At 47.3% G+C, this 21806-nt stretch overlaps 1 protein-coding gene across 1 annotated transcript in view; it reads left to right on the forward strand.

Moving 5' to 3' along the window:
• The window catches only part of nmnat2 (nicotinamide nucleotide adenylyltransferase 2), a 472861-nt gene that overhangs the window by 161989 nt on the left and 289066 nt on the right, over nucleotides 1-21806 (forward strand). The window contains exon 2 of the mRNA XM_072511235.1: nucleotides 18394-18482. Within this exon, the coding sequence (XP_072367336.1) occupies nucleotides 18394-18482 (89 nt within the window). The remainder of the gene's footprint in view (nucleotides 1-18393; nucleotides 18483-21806) is intronic.

Genomic DNA, 21806 nt, shown 5'->3' on the forward strand with positions numbered 1-21806 from the left:
GTGCGGGATTCGCCAGGTCCTTGATTGACACTTGGGAGGCTTACAAGCTGCAGCCACATATACGCATTACACTCCCCACACACACTTATCCTAGCCAACAAGATGGCACCGCTGATGAGTCGGCTGGGGCCAGAGGGCACCTGCGGGGGGGGGGCCTGGGGTGGAGACACATATAACCTGTGGCTCTAAGTTCAGAATGAGCAGTCAGTGGTGTGCACAGCTGCATGACTGCCATGCAGGCTGCAACAATAGTGCTCCATGTCTGTCCACCCCTACCCCACAGCCCACCTCCTGGCCACGCCCCACTACTCCCCCCGGCCCTGGCAGACGCCCCCCGGCCAGTGCCACAACTGTCAGCCAACTATGGTGATGTTGGACACTTTCCGTACCCCCTCTCTCCATCAGCAGCCACGGCGCCTGTTTCTCAATTTTTAAAAGCACAAGTGAACCTCGCCGTCGGGAATTCGTCCCAGTGGAGGGGAGAATCGCGGAGGCGCGGAGGTCCCGGAGAATGCCGAGTCAGGCCCATGAATGATATGCCAACGGCGTTACTGTACGTGCGTTCTGGAACGCATTGGCGGCGCCTTCGAGGCACCGGAGAATTGCAGCCACGATTTTAGCGTCAAAATCCATTACTGGTGTCGGCCAACAGAGAACCCCGCCCATGTTCTTTAAATATTCAATCAAAACAGTACAAGTGAAGGAATGTTGAGCGCAGCATAAATCATTTTTTGTAGCTATTTGAACCATCAGAAATTGTCTGATTGGAAATTATACTTGCATATTTCGCACTAAACAAAAAACGGAAATGATTGATATAAGCTCATTGGCCACTGCAAGAGTGTGCTTTGTGCAATGGATTGATTAAGATGGATCTTCAAGTTGGATTTTAAATTTGAAAAATTCAAAATTAAATCAATATAATGAAAAATAGCAAACAATCCTGAGACCATGACTCTTAGTTCTGGGCCCTTAAACAGGGAAAACACCCTCACCATCCACCCTGTCAAGCCTCTTAAGAATTATGTTTCAATGACATGACCTATCATTCTTCTGCACAATGTGGAAGATAGGCCAAGCAGAATATTTCCAATGTAGAAAGACAGGACTCTTCAAAGAGTTCTGGAAATCTAAACACATAATTAAAGGAAGAAAGCAAGAGAATGTCAATGAAAAGCAGACAATCCAGGAAATCGGGAATAAGGAAAGAAAGGAGCATACAGATTTTCGAGAAGTGAAGGATACAAAAAAGTTTTGGTCAGTTTATTTAGAAGTTAGAAGCTCTGAAGATGAGTCATATAGACTTGAATTGTCAGCACGATTTCTCTTCCCACAGATGCTGCCAGACCTGCTGGGTTTTTTCAGCATTTTCTATTTTTATTGTATGTATTATTATTGGTTTCGAAGTTAAATGCGTTAAAACTGTGTTAAAATTTGACAATGAAGCTAGTGTAATAGTACTGGCTGCTTATTTAAAATGGCTCAGTGGAGTAGAAATCCAGCCATCAAGAATTAAAGTGCAAGGCTTAGGTAGCATGGTCTTCCAAGAGATCCTCATGTTCTTTGAATCTGCTACTAAAGCATGTGAAGTCCCAGTTGTCGTTTTTGAGGAGCCAGCTCTGTTTGTACCAAAGAGCTGAATTCATATTTAGCCCACTGACTCCCCAAATGTGATGCATTGTATGTCACTAGCTAACCACAGTGGTATGTCCAGGGAGAACAAAATGCTTCATTCCAAGTTGAATCAAACTGCCAAATTGATGGTAGAGCCGATTAGTTTGTTTGAAGGTAAGATGATGCCCACACTTCAATCTCATCAACAAGGCATCCTTCCAATATTGTTGTCCTTCAGTGCAGATGCAGAGGCCAAAACTACCAAGCTTCCACAGCTGGAATCCGATACAGGAATTTCAACTTGATTCAGTTCTGAATGGTGTAGATGATGGTGTAGTCTTACCTTCTCATGCTTAAACAGTCATCCTAATGCCTGCAGTGGAGCAGCCTTGTTCTGAAGCAATAATGGCAGTGCTACCACTATCTACAGAAAGTCAAAGTAGTACCTTAAATGTATTGGGGAAGTAGTATTTTCTTCATATTCCGCCACGTCTGCAGGATTTACATTATTTGTCTTCTTGCCTTCCAGATTTATTCAAATCTCAGATATGGGATACATTTTTCTTGTCCTCAATGCAGCAGTGTTTCATTCTTCGTCAAACACGGCCTCAGGATCAGCAATTCTGGCCCCTACAAGCACGGCACTGGAACGGTTCATGCCTCTCCAGCTGCTGATCCCGGCGTCAACTGGGTGCCGCGGGATCCGTGCATGCGTAGTGGCACCGGCGCCAACGCGCGCATGCGCTGTGGCTTCCTTCAATGCACCGGCCCGACGCAACATGGCGCAGGGCGACAGGGGCCAGCGCGGAAGAAACGAGGCCCCCAGCCAGAGAGGCTAGCGTGCCAATGGGTGGGCCCCGATCGCGGGCCAGGCCACATCAGAGGCCCCTCCCGGGATCGGACTCCCCCTCCCCTCCCACAGGCCACCCCCCGACCCTTCCACGCCGAGTTCCCGCCGGCGCCGTCCACACCTGCTCTCAGCCGGCGGGAACTCGGCTTTTTTACGACGGCCGCTCGGCCCATCCCGGGCCGGGAATCGGCGGGCTGGCCGCGTACAGCGGCCCCCGACCGGCACCGCGCCAACCACGCCGGCGCCAATGGCACCGAATCTCCGCTCTGCGGAGAATCGAATGCCGGTGTCGAGGCGCCGTGGCACGATTCGCGCCGGTCGCGGGGATTCTCCGGCCCGGCCCTGGGCTGACAGAATCCCGCCCAGGATCTTCTCAGGTCTTTTTCCCATACTAAGAAGAAGCAAATGATTCCAGACAGAGTGCTAGCTTGCCCTCTTCCTGTTCAAACGGATGCGAATGTCTATGTCCTGAAGTCTTCTCTCTTGGAACAGTTTTTCATTGTAAAGGTTTCATGACCCTTACAGCTGAGCTGTTGTGGAGATCACAGCACAGTTAGCAGTTAAAGTGGGAAGCTGCTGTCGCACTCCACCAATATGTTGGTCTTCCAGTGAAAAGATGAGAAACCGTACCATGTCCCCTGACAGCGCTGAGAACACAGTTGAACGCTGAACCCCTTCATGAAAGTGACTTGGAGGAAAGGAAGGGGAAGAGCCGGATTGAACCTGAAACAATTCATTAGGTTTACAGAAGTTTGAAAATGGAATGTAAAAAATTTACAAAGTAAGATTGTTATTTAAAAAATGGAAATTATACTTTGGGGGAGATGTAGAACAATGGGCTAATAGTTATGGTAATGAGATAGAGATGTGTATCATAATGTAATAGTGACATCAGCAGTCCTGTGCAAGAGACTGAGAAGATAAGATGGAATAGTCTGTACAAGAGAGAGATGGATTTACCTAAAAGCTTAGAATGTAGTATAGTTAAATAAAGGAAGTTGTGATCAAACATACCAGAGTTAGACCTAGTTACTCATTGGTAGGAGGAAACCTCGCCAATCCTGTACAGGCCACAAGTTACCCAAAAAGAGATCCAAAAGTGGGAACCAAACCACAGACCAGTCACTTCAGGAGATTTAACTCCCTACAAACTCTCAAACCTGGTTCCCTTACCTGTGAAAGTCCTGCCATTCGTGTCAAGCAAGAATTCTGAAGAAGAGTCCTACGGACTCGGAATGTTCACTCTGTTTTACTCTTGACAGATGCTGCCAGACCAGTTGGGTTTTTGCAGCATTTTCTGTTATTTTTAAAGACATTTTTATTTTCCTGCTTGATTATTTGAAAGTTTGTTTTCAATTTTCCTGTCTCATGCTCTATTTAACTCAAAGAAAAGGGAATCAGCTTTCTGAATTTCTGAATGTGTTTACACCTGATCACTTCAGTTCCCTTTTCAGTAGTATCCATTCCTCTGTGCAAAATGTTCCAGATGCTCACTGTACCTGTCAGACTGGGCGATTTGTTGCGTGGAGACCCGCTTGTGTTAACCCTTGTGTTTTAGTTTCAAACCTGTATAAATGTCCACCATCCAGAAACATAAGTCATGTTCCCTACTTTCATGTCATTTAAACGTTGATTTACAAAATAGAAGATGCAGGCAAAGGTTTGCAAAGAAAATGTTTATTATGGAGCAGGGAAATAAAATGTAATCCTGATCAATGCAAAGTTATTAATTGCTATAAGAGGACTTAGAAAAGGAACTGTGTGCAGAAAACAATATATTTGTTTCAATATCCAGACGATTGGGTGGGATTTTCCATGCTCCCCCTCCCCCAGCATATTTTGCGGCGGTGGAGGTTTCCCGCCATTGGCCGATGACGGGATCTTCTGGTCCCGTCGCTGTCAACGGCCCCCCATTGTATGCATCCTCTGCCGCAGGCTTCCTGGTGGCGGGGGTTTGCTGTCAGCGGAACTGAGTAAATTCCAGCCAATGTAGTGAAATGATTAAAATAGAGCTTGATCAGAGTCCTCAGGATGTGCTTTTACTGATCCTTTAATGTTGACGTAAAGTGGCATTAGCTTCACATAAACTCAAAAGTGGCAGTGCCAGTCAGCAATAAGGTTGGGAAACTGCCTCTAGTGAGCTTTGGGGTAGAATTAGCCCAATTTAATTGCACTGGCAGCATCACAACTTCAGCTCAGTGCAAAGTTACACTACACTTATTTCATAACGTTTTTAATGTTACAACAGTAGACAGTCTATACACTCCTAGTAAAAATTAGCCTTTCCGAAAACAGAACTCTACACAGAGTTCTACACATCTGCAATGCGTCTCTCGAGCCTGCTCTGCTGTTCAATAAGATCATGGCTGATCTGATTGTGATCTCAACTCCACATTCTATTTACCCCCGGTAACCTTTAACTCCTTTTTTAGCCAAGAATCTATCTACATATGCCATGTGATCCATCTTCTGGGACCTACCCTGCTCGCTCTGCCTCGTGGCATCTGCCACGGGGCACCAAAGGCCTTTTCCGCCAGCTGGCGGGGCGGAAATTAGTCCGGCACGGGCCTAGCCCCTTAAGGTTGGGGCTCGGCCCCCCAAGATGCGGAGCATTCTGCACCTTTAGGGCGGCGCGATGCCCGACTGATTTGCGCCGTTTTGGGCGCCAGTCGGCGGACATCGCGCCGATACCGGAGAATCTCGCCCATGGTGTTTCTCGGTGCTTTGAGCGCCAGGAAACACCCGGCTAAGTGCGCTCATCACGCTACTCTGTTCCAATTTGGTTAGATCGCGCCCAAACACTCATGATGATCTGAGAGAGAAAAATTCTTCTCATCTCCTTATTTTTAAACTGTGTCCCTTAGTTCTAGTCTCCCCCACAAGGGGAAACATCCTTTCAGCATCCACCCTGAAAAGTTCCCTCAGGATGTCATATATTTCAATAAGATCACCTCTCAATCTTCTAAACTCCAATGAATACAGGTCCAACCTGTCCAACCTTTTCTCGTAGAATTATCTCCCATCCCAGGTATCAGTCGATTGAACCTTCTCTGAACTGCCTCCAGCGCATCTCCATCCTTTCCTAAATAAGGAGACCAAACCTGTACATAGTAATCCAGATGTGGTTTTGTCAACATGCTACACAACTGTAGAAAAACTTCCCTACTTTTATATTCCATTCTACAGGCAATAAATGACAACATTTATTTCTAGATAGGCAGTGACTAGTTTGGTACCACAGTGTTCTGTGCTAGGACCCCAACTGTTCACATAATATATTAATGATTTGGACGAGGGAACTATATGTATTATCTCCAAATTTGCAGATGGTACAAAGTTAGATGGGAGGGTGGACTGTGAGCAGGATACAGAGATGCTTCAGTGGGATTTGGACAAGCTGAGTGAGTGACCATATGGGGGCACATGCAGATTCGGGAGCAAAAATAGGAAGGCAGATTACATTTGAATGCGTGTAAATTGAGAGAGGTGAATACTCAGCGAGACCTGAGTGTCCCTGTGCATCTGTCACTGAAACTGAGCGTTCAAGTACAGCAGGCAGTAAAGAAGGCAAATGGTATGTTGGCCTTCATAGCAAGAGGATTTGAGTAGGGGAATGGGAATGTTTTACTGCAATTGTATAGGGTTGGTGAGGCCACACCTGGAATATTGTGTGCAATTTTTGTGCCCTTATCTGAGGAAGGGTGTTCTTGCTATGGAGGGAGTACAGCGAAAGTAGTTGAAGCCAAAACGCTGTGTGATTTCAAGAAGGAATAGAATATTGCTCTTGAGGCCAAAAGAATCAAGGGATATGGGGAAAGGCAGGATCAGGGTATTGAATTTGATGATCAGCCATGATCATAATGAATGGTGGAGCAGGCTCAAAGGGCCGAATGGCCTACTCCTGCTTCTATTTTTTATGTATGTTTCCATGTATTCAATGTGCCTTTCTAATCACTTGCTTTACCTGCATACTAACCTTTCCTGATTCATATACTGGAACACCCACATCGTCCTGCCAAAGTGGACAAGGTCACATTTTCCCACATTATACTCCATCTGTCATATTTTCTGTCCACTCACTTAACCTATCGAAATCCCTTTGCAGACTCCTTATATTCTCTTCACAACTGAGTCTGCTACCTATCTTTGTGTCATCAGCAGTTTAGCAAACATACATTCGGCTCCTTCATCCAAGCCATTGATATCATTGTAAGTCGCTGAGGCCCTGCACTAAAGCCGTCACTCATTACATCTGGCCAAGCCAAAAATGATCATTTACCTCTACTCGCTGCTTCCTGTCAGCTTACCATTTATGACTTGTTTTTACTGCCACATCCTGCTGCAAAAATTTGACTCACTTAGTTCTGGTTCACAGTTTTGTATATGGTGGGAAGATTCTATTGCACTCTTGTGTAATTGGTTTTCTATGTTTACGTAGTTTTGATGTCTCCCATATTGCAATCGGCCCAACGTTTTTCCCAATATTTCCTTTGAAGGACGCTACTTTCTTCAGCTGTGCAACCAGGTTATTGGTTTATCCAAATGCCAGTTGATTACCATAGTGCAGCAAGTGTCCATTCAGAGTTTAGGAGCCTGGTTGGATCTGGTCCCAAATACAATTTCAGATGCTAACACTGCTAAACAAGCTGCAAATGTATTCCTTTGTCACTGGTCTAGCTATATATCAACACAGATAGGCATCAACCTGTTAATTCATATAAATAAGCTTTTAAGCATTTAACTAATGCACTTGCAAGTAACATCTCTTGCATCAGTACATCCTGTGGTTCATTGCAGGTTAAATTTAGCTTTTATTTGTAATTATAAGATTAGCCTGAGGTTTGGCGTAAAAATAAGTGCGATGTAAATATAGGAAGCTCTCCAAATTTGTTTTTAACAACATTTCTTGGCTTTGTTGGGAAGCATGAAGGCAATGGAGGAAAACAAAGAAAGTCCCTGCTCCTTAAAGGTGTCAGACGAACATTTTGTTTTTATTTGTTCATGGGACATGGGTATCGTAGGCTGTGTCAGCATTTATTGCCCATCCCTAATTGCCTTAGGGCCAGTTAAGAGTCAACCACATTGTTGTGGGTCTGGACTCACATATAGGCCAGACTAGGTAAGGACAGCAGATTTCCTTCCCTAAAGGACATTAGTGAACCAGATTAACTTTTATGATAATCAACAATGGTTTCATGGTCATCACCAGATTTTATTATTGAATTCAAATTTCACCATCTGCAGTGGTAGGATTTGAACCTGGGACCCCAGAGCAATACTCTAGGTGTCTGGATTACTAGTCCAGTGACAATACCACTACGCCACCACTGTATCCTACGAAGTAGGATCAGAAGTGGGTCATTCAGTCCCTCGGGCCTGCTTACCATTCAATAAGATCATGACTGGTATCTGATTGTGGCCTCAACTCCATGTTCTGTCTACCCCCAATAACCTTCAACTCTCTTGTTTGTCAAGAATATATCTACCTCTACCTTAAAAATAATCAATGAACCTGCCTCCACCACTCTATGGGGAAGGGAATTCCAAAGATTTACAATCCTCTGAAAGAAAATAATTCTCATCTCTGTCTTAAATGGGGGACCCCTTAATTTTTAAACTTTGTCCCCTAGTTCTAGTCTCTCCGACAGGAGGAATCATCCTCGCAGCATCCATCCTGTCACGTCCCCTCAGGATCTTATATGTTTTAATAAGATGATCAATAAGATCATTGGGGGAGGCACAGTGTCACAGTGGTTAGCACTGCTGCCTCACAGTGCCAGGGACCCGGATTCAATTCCAACCTTGGGTGACTGTGTGGAGTTTCTACATTCTCGCCTTGTCTGCATGGGTTTCCTCCCACAATCCAAAGACTTGCAGTTTTGGTGGATTGGCCATGCTAAATTGCCCCTTTGTGTCCAAAGATTCGGTGGGGTTATGGGGATAGGTTGGGGTAGTGGGACTAAATAGAGTGCTCTTTCAGAGGATCAGTGCCGACTCGATGGGCCAAATGGCCATCTTCTGCACTGTACGGGTTCTATTATTCGATCATTCCCTCAATCTTCTAACCTCCAATGAATACAGTTCCAACCTTTCCTTTCCTTTCTTTGTGTCATGAAGAAAATTTCATCATCATTCATTTGGCCCCTTCATTTTAAGGACGTTTTGACAAATACATGAATAGGATGGGAATAGAGAGTATGGACCCCGAAAGTATAGAAGGTTTTAGGTTAGACAGGCAGCATGGTTGGCGCAGGCTTGGAGGGCCGAAGGGCCTGATCCTGTCCTGTAATTTTCTTTGATCTTTGTTCATCGAAATCATTGATATAAATTGCAAATATTTGAGCCAAACCACCTCCTCTATCTGAGCACAGTTGTGCTCAGCTGTGGCAAATGTCCTTGAAATGAAAGCGATTGGGCACTCCTTATCGTCGCTCATCCGATGCGACAATATGGCAGCGATGCTGTGCAGTGAGATGTTGCAAGCGACCAAAAGCAGCTTTGCGGGGTCAAAGTGAATCAGCTGCTTTTTCACCACAGCGAACGCTGCCTCCTATGGCTGTCCATATGCCCATACCTGGTTCTTTTTGAGGTAACTGTGCGGCAGGTGGGGGGGTTGCAACATCGTCACAAGGCCCGCGATGAATTTTCCATAGTAATTGTTGGGAACCTTGACTAAACGGAGTTCCGTCACTCCTCCTAGCATGAGGGCCTGTCAGGTGGCCTGCATTTTGTCTTCAACTGGATGGAGGTGCTCCCAGTCCACACGGTAGCCCAGATAGGTTACCTTGCAGGTGGAAAAAAAGCATTTCTCTCTACAGTGGCGAACATCAGACGCTCCAAAGCAACAGAGCACCTCGCCTAAGTTATTCAAGTGGTCCTGTTCAGACGTTCCAGTGGCCAATACGTTATCCAGATAAACAGTTACATGAGGCTGGCCCTGCAAAGTCTTCTCCATCCGCGCTAGAATATGGTACAGGCTAGTGACACACTGAAAGGCAATCTGGTGTACTCCTACAGTCCAAGATGCGTGTTCACCGGTCCGTATTTACGAAACTCCGGGTCCAATACCGACCGGAGGTATGCATGGCTCATGTCAAGCTTGCTGACCCACAGCCAACTTGGCATCCAAACCCTCGATCCATGGCATCAGATACCAGTCCAGCTTGGAGCCTATTTACCGCCAATTTATAGTCACCACTGAGGCGGACAGTGCCATCAGGTTTCATTGCAGGGACGACCAGGGCTGCCCAATCCACAAACTTCACCGGTCGGATGATCTCCAAGCCTTTGAGCTGACCGAGCTCCGCTTCTACCTTAGGCGGTAGTGTTTAAGGAACTGGGCAAGCACGAAAACATCTCAGTTGTGCTGCAGGGTCCACGTGGATCTTTGCCATGGCCCCGCAGATCGTTCTCAGCCTAGTCTTGAAATCTTCGGGGTACTTTTGTAATACCTCGTGGTATTCAGGCCACCTGAAGAAATCCTACTATCAGTCAATGCGGAAGCATTTTAGCCAGACGCAGCTGAGCAAACTGGGGCTGTGACCTTTCACTAGGTAGGCAAGCGGACTGTTGCCCATAGACCACCATTGTGGTCCCAGCTATAGCCAGCAGCTCTCCGGTACGGTATGTGGCCAATCGAACCTTGGTATCCCACAATAATAGCAGCTACACTTCCATCTGGAGTTTCTCAAAAGTGTGCCTACTGAGATGGCGGCACCTGTTTCCAACTCCATAAGTAATGGGTGACCAATGACTCAAACCGTGACCTTAATGGGGGCACCTTTGGGTGGGGACAAACAGTTCAGTTGTAGACAATCATCCGTGGTCTCTTCCATGAAAAGGCGCAGGACGGGGGCAGGCAGCCAGGCCTAGTGGGGTGATGGGCGGACGGGCCAACCTGTGGACGCAACTCCCTGGGACCACACCGACCACATATCCCACAATGCAGGGGGTCTTCCTTGCCCAAATTGGGGGAGGGGTCCCATTCAGTTGTTGAGGTCCTAGGTCATCGACCCAACCCCTGGTGGGTTGCTACCCAAGGGGACGAACCGGGGTTACCTGGTTAAGGGGGTGCCGCGCTCCAGGGAAGGATGTGGCCTCAGCTGAGGTCTTCCATCCGCTGTCGCTTTTCCGTGACAGGACAATTTTGACGGCTCTCTTGAGGTCCAGCTGAGACTCAGTGAACAACGTCCGCTGGGCAGCTGCATTACGAATGCCGCAGACCAACCAGTCTTGCAACATTTCAGAGAGGGCAGTGCCATATTCGCAGAATTCCGCTAGTTTCCTGAGACATGCCCAAAAAACACCTAGGGGTTCGTTCGGCCATATTAAAATGGTAGTGTTGGATGCCGATCGATGGTTTGGGGTTGAAATAATCTGCCACAAGTGCTACCAGGTCCGCGAACAACTTTGAGTCCAGGGCGGCGGGGTACGTAAGTTCTTTATCACACTAAAGGTGGGTGCTCCACAAGCCGAAAGAGAATCACGGTCTGGCAGTCATCTCCGATAATGACGTTGGCCAAAAAAAAAACATACGCTTGACATATTGTGACCAATCTTCAATACCTGCATCAAATGGGCAGCACGGTAGCATTGTGGATAGCACAATTGCTTCACAGCTCCAGGGTCCAGGTTCGATTCCGGCTTGGGTCACCGTCTGTACGGAGTCTGCACATCCTCCCCGTGTGTGCGTGGGTTTCATCCGGGTGCTCCGGTTTCCTCCCACAGTCCAAAGATGTGCAGGTTAGGTGGATTGGCCCTGATAAATTGCCCTTAGTGTCCAAAATTGCCCTTCATGTTGGGTGCGGTTACTGGGTTATGGGGATCGGATGGAGGTGTCGACCTTTAGTAGGGTGCTCCTTCCACGAGCCGGTGCAGTCTCAATGGGCCAAATAGCCTCCTTCTGCACTGTAAATTCTATGTTAAATGCTTCCAGCTTTCCAAAGTGCAGCATCACTGTAATAGGTGAAAGGACCTCCAGAGGCCTTTGGAGAGGTGGCTGGGTGCAGCGAAAATGGTGCTGTATGCAGCTCCACTTGATCCTTGTCGCCAGTGTTGAGTTCACAGAAGCGGCCACACAGGAAGTGTTAGGAACAAAAGATTTATTCAAAGAAGAATGAAGACACTATATACATTGGTCCCAGAAGGGAACCTAGCCCACACTCCGGCCGAGTTTTTATATTCTGGTTTGCTCTCCCATTCATGAGGGAGATACGCCCCTCAGCAGGGACGCTCGTACTCCCCGAGACTCATAGCCTAACTGGCCCCGCAACATAGGTCTTGTGTAGGTTACAACACAGACAGATGCCATCATGGCCACAGAAACAAATGTTCAAGGGGATTTTCAGTGTGTCACCTCAGTCCAGCAATCTGTTCTCCAACTTACTATAGGATTGCTGAGGGATCAGTCTGGGGAAGTGCCAGTGACTCTGCAAAGCACAAACCTGTTGTCCTGTCTCTGAATGACTGCACTCGTTTCCAAATGCTGCCATTCCACCAGTGCCCTTCCAGTTGTCTGTCAGTAAAACAATACTGCTGCCACCCATGTTCAGGTGGCGTAGTCTGAAGCCAGAGCTTCTAGGCCTAGAGCTTTCGAGATACTCCTGCAAGGCCATCAGCAGCTGCCTGGACAGCAGGTCAGCAGTTTTCCATCAGCTGTGTTGCACTGGGGTAGTACTGCATAGGTACACCAGGCAAAGGCACACAGAAGACAGACACAAAGAAAATGCAAGTTTATTGTCTGTATTATTTTTGATGGAATATTGGATAGAACAAAGAACAATACAGCACAGGAACAGGCCCTTCGGCCCTCCAAGACTGCGCCGACCATGGTACCTGCCTTAACTAAAACCGACTGCACTTATGGAATCCGTCCCTTAAATGCCGCTTTTGTACCTGCTCCCACCACCTCCCCAGGCAGCACGTTCCATATATTTGCCACCCTCTGTGTCAAGATATTCAGGTAAACATCATGGTGCAAACATACATACATACTGATAGACAGATCAACGGACCAATCAATACACACACACCACAGCCAATCACAGGCATACACACTATAAAACGGGGAACACGACACTTCCCGTGGATTCCAGCAGGAGACAGCTCAGGGCACAGAGCTCACAGCAAGCCACTCAGACATTCACCATGTGCTGAGTGCCTCTCCAAGATAGTGGTAGGGCTAGGTCCACAGATTCAAGGGCAATGAACGAACCACAGTTACCAGTTTATCACTGTAAATATTGTTAGTAATAAAACTGAGTTGTACCATCTGCAACCGTGTTGGTCCGTCTATGTAGCAGAGTACCCAACACGACACTCTGTGTAAAAAAACTCGCATATCTGGTCTAAACTTTTCCCCACGCCCTTTAAACCTATGTCTGGACCTAGTATTTGACTCTCCTACCCCAGGAAAGAGCATCTGACTATCCACTCAATCGATGCCACTCATAATCTTGCAGACCTCTCCAGGTCACCTCTCAACCTCTGTCATTCCAGTGAGAACAGACCGAGTTTATCTAACCTCTCCTCATAGCTAATGCCCTCCATACTAGGCAACATCCTAGTAAACCACTTCTGTACCCTCTCCAAAGCATCCACATCCTTCTGGTAGTGTGGCGACCAGAATTGTACACAATATTCCAAATGAGGCCTAAATAAGGTCCTGTACAGCTGCAACATGACTTGCAAATTCTTATACTCAATGCCCCGACCGATGAAGGCCAGCATGCCGTTTGCCTTCTTGACCACCTTATACACATGCGTTGCCACTTTTAGTGATCGGTGGACATGCACACCCAGATCTCTCTGTCTGTCAGTACTTGCAAGAGTTCTACCATTTATTGTGTAATTCCTACATGCATTGGACCTTCCAAAGTGTATTACATCACACTTCTCTGGATTAAACTACACCTGCATTTCTCCGCCCAAGACCCCAACCAGTTTATACCCTACAGTATCCTCTGACAATCCTCTTCACTATCCATAACTCCACCAATTTTTGTGTCATCTGCGAACTTAATAATCAGACCAGCTACATTTTCTTTCAAATCATTTATATATACCACGAACAACAAAGGCCCCAGAACTGATCCTTGTGGAACGCCGCTAGTCACAGTCTTCCATTCAGAAAAGCACCCCTCTGTCTTCTGTGCCCAAGCCAGTTTTGTATCCAACTTGCCAGCTCTCCTTTAATCCCATGTGACTTCACCTTTTGTACCAGTCTACATGAGGATAGTTTGATTTAAAAATTTTGTTTGCAATAGCAGATGCTGTGATGGCCAGTATCAGATCAGGGAAGGTATGATGTGGGACTGTTGTTGACTGGGGAATTAGGAATACTTTTACTGGTATCTTACTGGGATGAGTTGTTCACGGACTGCTTGGCAGAAAGGGGTTGTTTAGATTGCTTCCTCCCCTCTCTCTATTCCTCCTCTGCTTCAGCTGCTTGTGACAGGGACTGTGTCTTCATGATGGTGAATGAATACAGAACATAGCAGACCACCACAAAACATGACACCTGCTCTGCTGACTACTGTAGGCCTGCTACAGGCAGTCCAGGCAGTGGAAGCATTGTCTCAAAATACCATTGGTCTGATCTATCACCTCTCTTGGTTTTCATTATGCGTATGTGTGCACATCACAGTCATCATCCTTGTTATCAACAAATAGTCCTTCTGCCGCCCATTTAACCACCCACTGGATTGTCCTTGTGGCTCAGATGCAGAAGGCACAGTGGACTGCCGCACACGGAAGACATCGTAACTGCTGCCTGGATACCGGTCATTAACTTGAATGAAACATTGTGCATGCTCACACACCAGCTGCCTATAGGGCAAGTGGAATCACTTTTGATTTGGGGGGGAAGGGAAAGTCAGGGAACCAAGAGGTGAAGTAATCAGTGGGAAGCGTAGCTGCTTAGGAATACAAAAAAGCACGAAAAGACAGAACTCAGGAGAGGTTACAATAGTCCCCATCCCACAAAATATGATACAGTGTATGGAAAGGCTCAGTAAACCAAGGTCCACCACACTAAGAAAACAAAAAGGGACGGTCAATAGAGAATTAAAGGTGCTATATTTAAATGCGCGCAGTGTACGGAACAAGGTAGATGAGCTTGTGGCCCAGATTGTGACTGGCAGGTATGATGTGGTAGGCATCACAGAGACATGGTTGCAGGGGGTTCAGGACTGGCATTTAAACATCCAGGGATTCACAACCGATCGAAAAGACAGAGAGGTGGGCAGAGGAGGCGGGGTTGCCTTGTTAATTAGGAATGAAATTAAATCAATAGCACTAAACGACATAGGGTCAGATGATGTGGAGTCTGTGTGGGTAGAGTTGAGGAACCACAAAGGCAAAAAAAACATAATGGGAGTTATGTACAGGCCTCCTAACAGTGGTCAGGACCAGGGGCACAAAATGCACCACAAAATAGAAAGTGCATGTCAGAAAGGCAAGGTCACTGTGATCATGGGGGACTTCAATATGCAGGTGGACTGGGTAAATAATGCTGCCAGTGGACCCAAGGAAAGGGAATTCATTGAATGTTTACAGGAGGGCTTTTTGGAACAGCTTGTGATGGAGCCCATGAGGGGAAAGGCCATTCTGGACTTAGTGGTATGTAATGAGCCAGACTTGATTAAAGATCTTAAAGTAATGGAACACTTTGAAGGCAGTGACCATAATATGGTAGAATTCAATCTCCAATTTGAAAGAAAGAAGGTAGAATCAGATGTAAAGGTGTTACAGTTAAATAAAGGTAACTACAGGGGCATGAGGGAGGAACTGACAAAAATCGACTGGGAGCAGAGCCTAGTGGGAAAGACACTAGAACAGCAATGGCAGGAGTTTCTGGGAGTAATTGAGGACACAGTACAGAGGTTCATCCCAAAGAAAAGAAAGGTTATCAGAGGGGGGATTAGGCAGCCATGGCTGACAAAGGAAGTTAGGGAATGCATCAAAGCAAAAGAGAAAGCCTATAATGTGGCAAAGAGTAGTGGGAAGTCAGAAGATTGGGAAGGCTACAAAAACAAACAGAGGATAACAAAGAGAGAAATAAGGAAAGAGAGGATCAATTATGAAGGTAGGCTAGCCAGTAACATTAGGAATGATAGTAAAAGTTTCTTTAAATCCATTAAAATCAAACGGGAGGCAAAAGTAGACATTGGGCCACTCCAAAATGACGCTGGTAATCTAGTGATGGGAGACAAGGAAATAGCTGAGGAACTAAATAAGTACTTTGCGTCAGTCTTCACAGTAGAAGACATGAGTAATATCCCAACAATTCAGGAGAGTCAGGGGGCAGAGTTGAATCTGGTAGCCATCACAAAGGAGAAAGTGCTAGAGAAACTAAGAGGTCTAAAAATTGATAAATCTCCGGGCCCAGATGGGCTACATCCTAGAGTTCTAAAGGAGATAGCTGAAGAAATAGTGGAGGCGTTAGTTATGATCTTTCAAAAGTCACTGGAGTCAGGGAAAGTCCCAGAGGATTGGAAAATCGCTGTTGTAACCCCCCTTTTCAAGAAGGGAACAAGGAAAAAGATGGAAAATTATAGGCCAATTAGCCTAACCTCGGTTGTTGGCAAGATTCTAGAATCCATTGCTAAGGATGAGATTTCTAAATTCTTGGAAGTGCAGGGTCGGATTAGGACAAGTCAGCATGGATTTAGTAAGGGGAGGTCGTGCCTGACAAACCTGTTAGAGTTCTTTGAAGAGATAACAAATAGGTTAGACCAAGGAGAGCCAATGGATGTTATCTATCTTGACTTACAAAAAGCCTTTGATAATGTGCCTCACGGGAGACTGCTGAGTAAAATAAGGGCCCATGGTATTCGAGGCAAGGTACTAACATGGATTGACGATTGGCTGTCAGACAGAAGACAGAGAGTTGGGATAAAAGGTTCTTTTTCGGAATGGCAACCGGTGACGAGTGGTGTCCCGCAGGGTTCAGTGTTGGGGCCGCAGCTGTTCTCTTTGTATATTAACGATCTAGATGACGGGACTGGGGGCATTCTGGCTAAGTTTGCCGATGATACAAAAATAGGTGGAGGGGCAGGTAGTATGGAGGAGGTGGGGAGGCTGCAGAAAGATTTAGGAGAGTGGTCCAAGAAATGGCTGATGAAATTCAACGTGGGCAAGTGCGAGGTCTTGCACTTTGGAAAAAAGAATAGAGGCGTGGACTATTTTCTAAACGGTGACAAAATTCATAATGCTGATGTGCAAAGTGACTTGGGAGTCCTAGTCCAGGATTCTCTAAAGGTAAACTTGCAGGTTGAGTCCGTAATTAAGAAAGCAAATGCAATGTTGTCATTCATCTCAAGAGGCTTGGAATATAAAAGCAGGGATGTACTTCTGAAGCTTTATAAAGCATTAGTTCGGCCCCATTTAGAATACTGTGAGCAATTTTGGGCCCCACACCTCAGGAAGGGCATACTGGCACTGGAGCGGGTCCAGCGGAGATTCACACAGATGATCCCAGGAATGGTAGGCCTAACATACGATGAACGTCTGAGGATCCTGGGATTATATTCATTGGAGTTTAGGAGGTTGAGGGGAGATCTAATAGAAACTTACAAGATAATGAATGGCTTAGATAGGGTGGATGTAGGGAAGTTGTTTCCATTAGCAGGGGAGACTAGGACCCGGGGGCACAGCCTTAGAATAAAAGGGAGTCACTTTAGAACAGAGATGAGGAGAAATTTCTTCAGCCAGAGAGTGGTGGGTCTGTGGAATTCATTGCCACAGAGGGCGGTGGAGGCCGGGACGTTGAGTGTCTTTAAGACAGAAGTTGATAAATTCTTGATTTCTCGAGGAATTAAGGGCTATGGAGAGAGAGCGGGTAAATGGAGTTGAAATCAGCCATGATTGAATGGTGGAGTGGACTTGATGGGCCGAATGGCCTTACTTCCGCTCCTATATCTTATGGTCTTATGATTACGGTATATCTCAGAGTCTGGCACCCACAAAGCATGAGTAAAGTCAATGCCCCCCCCCCCCCCCCCCCCCCCCCCCACCCACCCCGGAATCATGCGACAGCCTGCAATTGTTGTGAAGCCATGCGCTCACTCTGCATGCTTCTGGCAAGAAAGAATAAAATATCTTCAGTTCTCTTGTGATTAAGGTCCTCAGTGAATTTCCTTATTCAACATTAGAAGGCAAACTGGTAGATTTTATAAATATTGTCTGCTCCATCCTGGAAGAATCCCTTGCCATGCCTTGAAAGAGTAAAAGCAATGTATTCCTTTATCACATTTTCACAAAGTACTTGTTCCCAGACATGGGCTTGGTAATATGTATTTCCTTTGGATGACTGAAATCAGGGTGAATTGACAGAGGTGACACTGAGCAGGACATGCTGCTGGAAGAAGGTGGAGGAGAAGAAGGGGTCTCAGCAGGAGGCCGTATGTGTCTATGCAGCTCAAGGAGAAACTCATCTACCTGACTTTCAGTAAGGGACAGTGAGTGAGACATTCACAATGGAGATCATCACTGAAACCTGTCACCCCCTGCAGCCACAACTACAACTTTAGAGCAGAATTCCTTAAAAAGTCTCTCTTTGACCAGGCCTTTTGACAGGTGTCCTCATATCTCCCCACATAGCTCAGTATCAAATTTTGTTCAGAAACACTCCTGTGAAGTATTTTGAGATGCTACAGAAACTATATAAATACATGTTGAAAGAAAAATATGGCTAAAATGAAGCAGAAGCCAGTTTTAAGATGTTTTTTGGGGGTTTCTTTAAGAGACCTCTTAAAAATCTGCATTTCTCTTTAAACTTCCAAAATTTGTGAAATATGTGAAAAGGAATCCTTTCCGCTTTGGAATTTGTATCTAAATGGGAATTGATTTAGCGTGTTGAAATATAATGCTTGGATCATGTATGTCAACCATGCATCTTGTAACTTCACCGTACCTATTTCTGCTTTCAGAAAGAGCCCGTGATTATCTGCATAAGACAGGACGGTACATTGTGATTGGTGGAATCATCTCACCAGTTCATGACTCCTATGGAAAACAGGTAAAATAAGCATGCTGGCTGTCATTACCTTTCAAAACGCATGTAGCAACAAACATCATTAAGAAATATGAAGTACTATAGTACACTTTGGCAGAAAGTACAGGGAAGCCGCTTATCACTTGGAAGGTGCAGGTAAAGCTTGATCAGATTATCTCTTTTTTTTTAATCAACAATTTTATCGAGGTATTTTTGGCATATAAAACAATTACATTGTATAGTACTGTACAAAAAAGAAAAGCAAATAACGTATAGTACAAACCACAACTCCATTCTCGCAAGGACCTGCCTAAACCACCCCCTACTCTACCCTAGCCCCCCCCCCCCCCTGCTGACGGTTAATTCTCCGCGAAGAAGTCAATGAATGGCTGCCACCTCCGGGCGAACCCCGATAGTGAACCTCTCAAGGCAAACTTAACTTTCTCTGGACCGAGAAAGCTCGCCATGTCCGATAGCCATACTTCGGTCTTCGGGGGCCTTGAGTCCCTCCATGCCAAAAGTATTCGTCGCCGGGCTACAAGGGAAGCAAAGGTCAAGACGTCGGCCTCCTTCTCCTCCTGGACTCCCGGGTCCTCCGAAACCCCAAAGATTGCCACCTCAGGACTCATTACCACCCCAGTTTTCAAAACCTGGGACATGATGTCCGCGAATCCCTGCCAGCACCCCCTGAGCTTAGGGCACGGCCAGAACATGTGCACATGATTAGCCGGCCCACCGGCGCATCTGGCACACTTGTCCTCCAGCCCGAAGAATTTATTCATCCGGACCACCGTCATGTGGGCCCGGTGCACGATCTTAAACTGGATCAGACTGAGCCTGGCACACGTTGCGGTCGTGTTTACTCTGCTCAGGGTTTCTGCCCAGATACCATCCTCCATCTCCCCCCCCCCCCCCCCCCCCCCCCCCCCCCGAGCTCCTCTTCCCACTTAAGCTTCAGGTCCTCAGTCTGTGTATCCTCTGCTCCCATTAGTTCTTTATAAATATCTGAGACTCTACCCTCACCTACCTCTCCCCTCGATACTACCCTGTCCTGCCTCCCCTCTGGAGGGAGGGGTGGTAAGAATGGCACCAGCCTGCGCACGAAATCCCGCACCTGCAAGTATCTAAAGTCATTCCCTCCCGCCAGCCCAAACTTCTCCTCCAACGCCCTCATGCTCGGGAAGCTCCCTACCAAGAACAGATCCCACCCTCGCAATCCCCGCCCTTCACCACAGTCGATACCCACCGTCCATGTTCCCCGGGGCAAATCGGTGATTGCCGCAGATTGGGGTCCACACCGATGCTCTCATTTCCCCTATATGACTGCTCCACTGGCCCCAGATCCGAAGAGCCGCTACCACAATAGGGCTGGTGGAGTACCGCGCCGGCGGGAGCGGCAGAGGCGCCGTAACCAGGGCTGCCAAACTGGTGCCCCTGCATGAAGCAACCTCCATCCGCTCCCCGTACCCACCATCCATTTCCTTATCATCGCTATGTTGGCCGCCCAGTAGTAGTTGCTGAAGTTCGGCAACGCCAGCCCCCCTTCCCCTCTGTTCCTTTCGAGCATCACCTTCCTCACCCGCGGGGACTTCCCCGCCCAGACAAATCCCAGGATAATTTTATTCAGCCTCTTAAAGAAGGACCTCGGGATGAAAACGGGAAGACACTGAAATATGAACAAGAATCTCGGGAGAATCGTCATCTTAACAGTCTGCACCCTTCCCGCTAGTGACAGCGGGAGCGCATCCCAACTCCGAACCTCCTCCCTCACTCGTTCCACCAGTCGGGACAGGTTGAGCTTATGCAACTTGCCCCAGTCCCGTGCCACCTGTATCCCCAAGTATCTAAAGCTTTCTTCGACCAGCCTGAATGGCAACCCCTTCAGCCTACTCTCCTGCCCCCATCGCCTGAACTACGAACAACTCGCTCTTAGCCACGTTGAAAACCAGCCAAATTCCCTCAGGATTTCCATGATACCGTCCATCCCCGCCATTGGGTCCGATACGTATAACAGCAGGTCACCCGCGTATAATGAGACTTTATGTTCCACTCCCCCGCCGGACCAGCCCTTTCCAGTCCCTTGAAGCTCTCAGAGCAATTGCCGGGGGCTTTATGGCCAGTGCGAAGAGCAGTGGGGAGAGAGGGCAACCCTGTCTTGTCCCGCGGTGCAGTCTGAAATAATCTGATGTCGTCCTGTTCATCCTTACACTAGCCTCTGGGGCCTGATGTAACGGCCTAGCCCAGTCAATGAACCCCTCCCCGAACCCAAACCTTCCCAGCACCTCCCACAGATAGTCCCACTCGACCCGGTCAAAAGCCTTTTCTGCATCCATAGCTACCACTACCTCTGCCTCCCTGCTCTCCGGGGGCATCATAATCACATTAAGCAGCCTTCTTAGATTGGCCACCAGTTGCCTACACTTCACAAACCCGGTTTGGTCCTCCGGAATCACGTCCGGTACACAGTCCTCAATTCTAGTCGCCAAGATCTTGGCCAGTAATTTAGCATCTACATTAATCAAAGAGATCGGCCTGTAAGACTCACAAGCCTCCGGGTCTTTATCCTGTTTCAGAATAAGCTAAATAGTGGCCCGCGACATCGTCGGGGGTAGAACCCCTCTGTCTCTTGCCTCATTAAAAACCCTGACCAGCACTGGCCCCACTATCTTGGCAAACGTTTTATAAAACCCTACCGGATACCCATCCGGCCCCGGGGCTTTACCCGACTGCATGACCTTCAGGCCCCCCAATACCTCTTCGATCCTGACCAGGGCCGCCAGTCCGTCTACCACCCCCCTACCCACTCTTGGGAAGGTCAGTCCATCCAGGAATCGCCTCATCCCCTCCGGTCCCCTGGGGGGTTCCGAAGTATACAGCTTACTATAAAAGTCCCGAAACACCTTGTTCAGCCCTGCCGGGTCCCCCACCAGATTTCCCTCCCCATCCGCTATCCTTCCTATCTCCCTTGCCGCTTCTCTCTTCCATAGTTGTTGCGCGAGCATTCTGCTGGCCTTCTCTCCATGCTCATATATCGCGCCTTTTGCCTTTCTAAGCTGCTCTACGGCCTTGCCTGTAATCAGCACCCCGAACTCGGCCTGCAGCCTCTGTCGTTTCCTGAGTAACTCTGGCCTCGGGGACCCCGCGTGGTTCCTGTTGTGGTAGTATGTATTGGGGGTCATGTGGGACTGGAAGCCCTAATGTCATTGGCTGACAGATCCCGGGTCCTGGTTGGCCGTTGACCTCTAGCTCTGCCCTGAAGGCGGAGTATAAGAAGCCGGAGTCTTCCCCCGCAGGCCAGTTTACTATCGAGCTGCGGGGGAACAGACACACTTAATAAAGCCTCATCGA

Source organism: Scyliorhinus torazame, chromosome 7 (assembly GCF_047496885.1).
Source record: "Scyliorhinus torazame isolate Kashiwa2021f chromosome 7, sScyTor2.1, whole genome shotgun sequence".
NCBI classification, from domain to species: domain Eukaryota; kingdom Metazoa; phylum Chordata; class Chondrichthyes; order Carcharhiniformes; family Scyliorhinidae; genus Scyliorhinus; species Scyliorhinus torazame.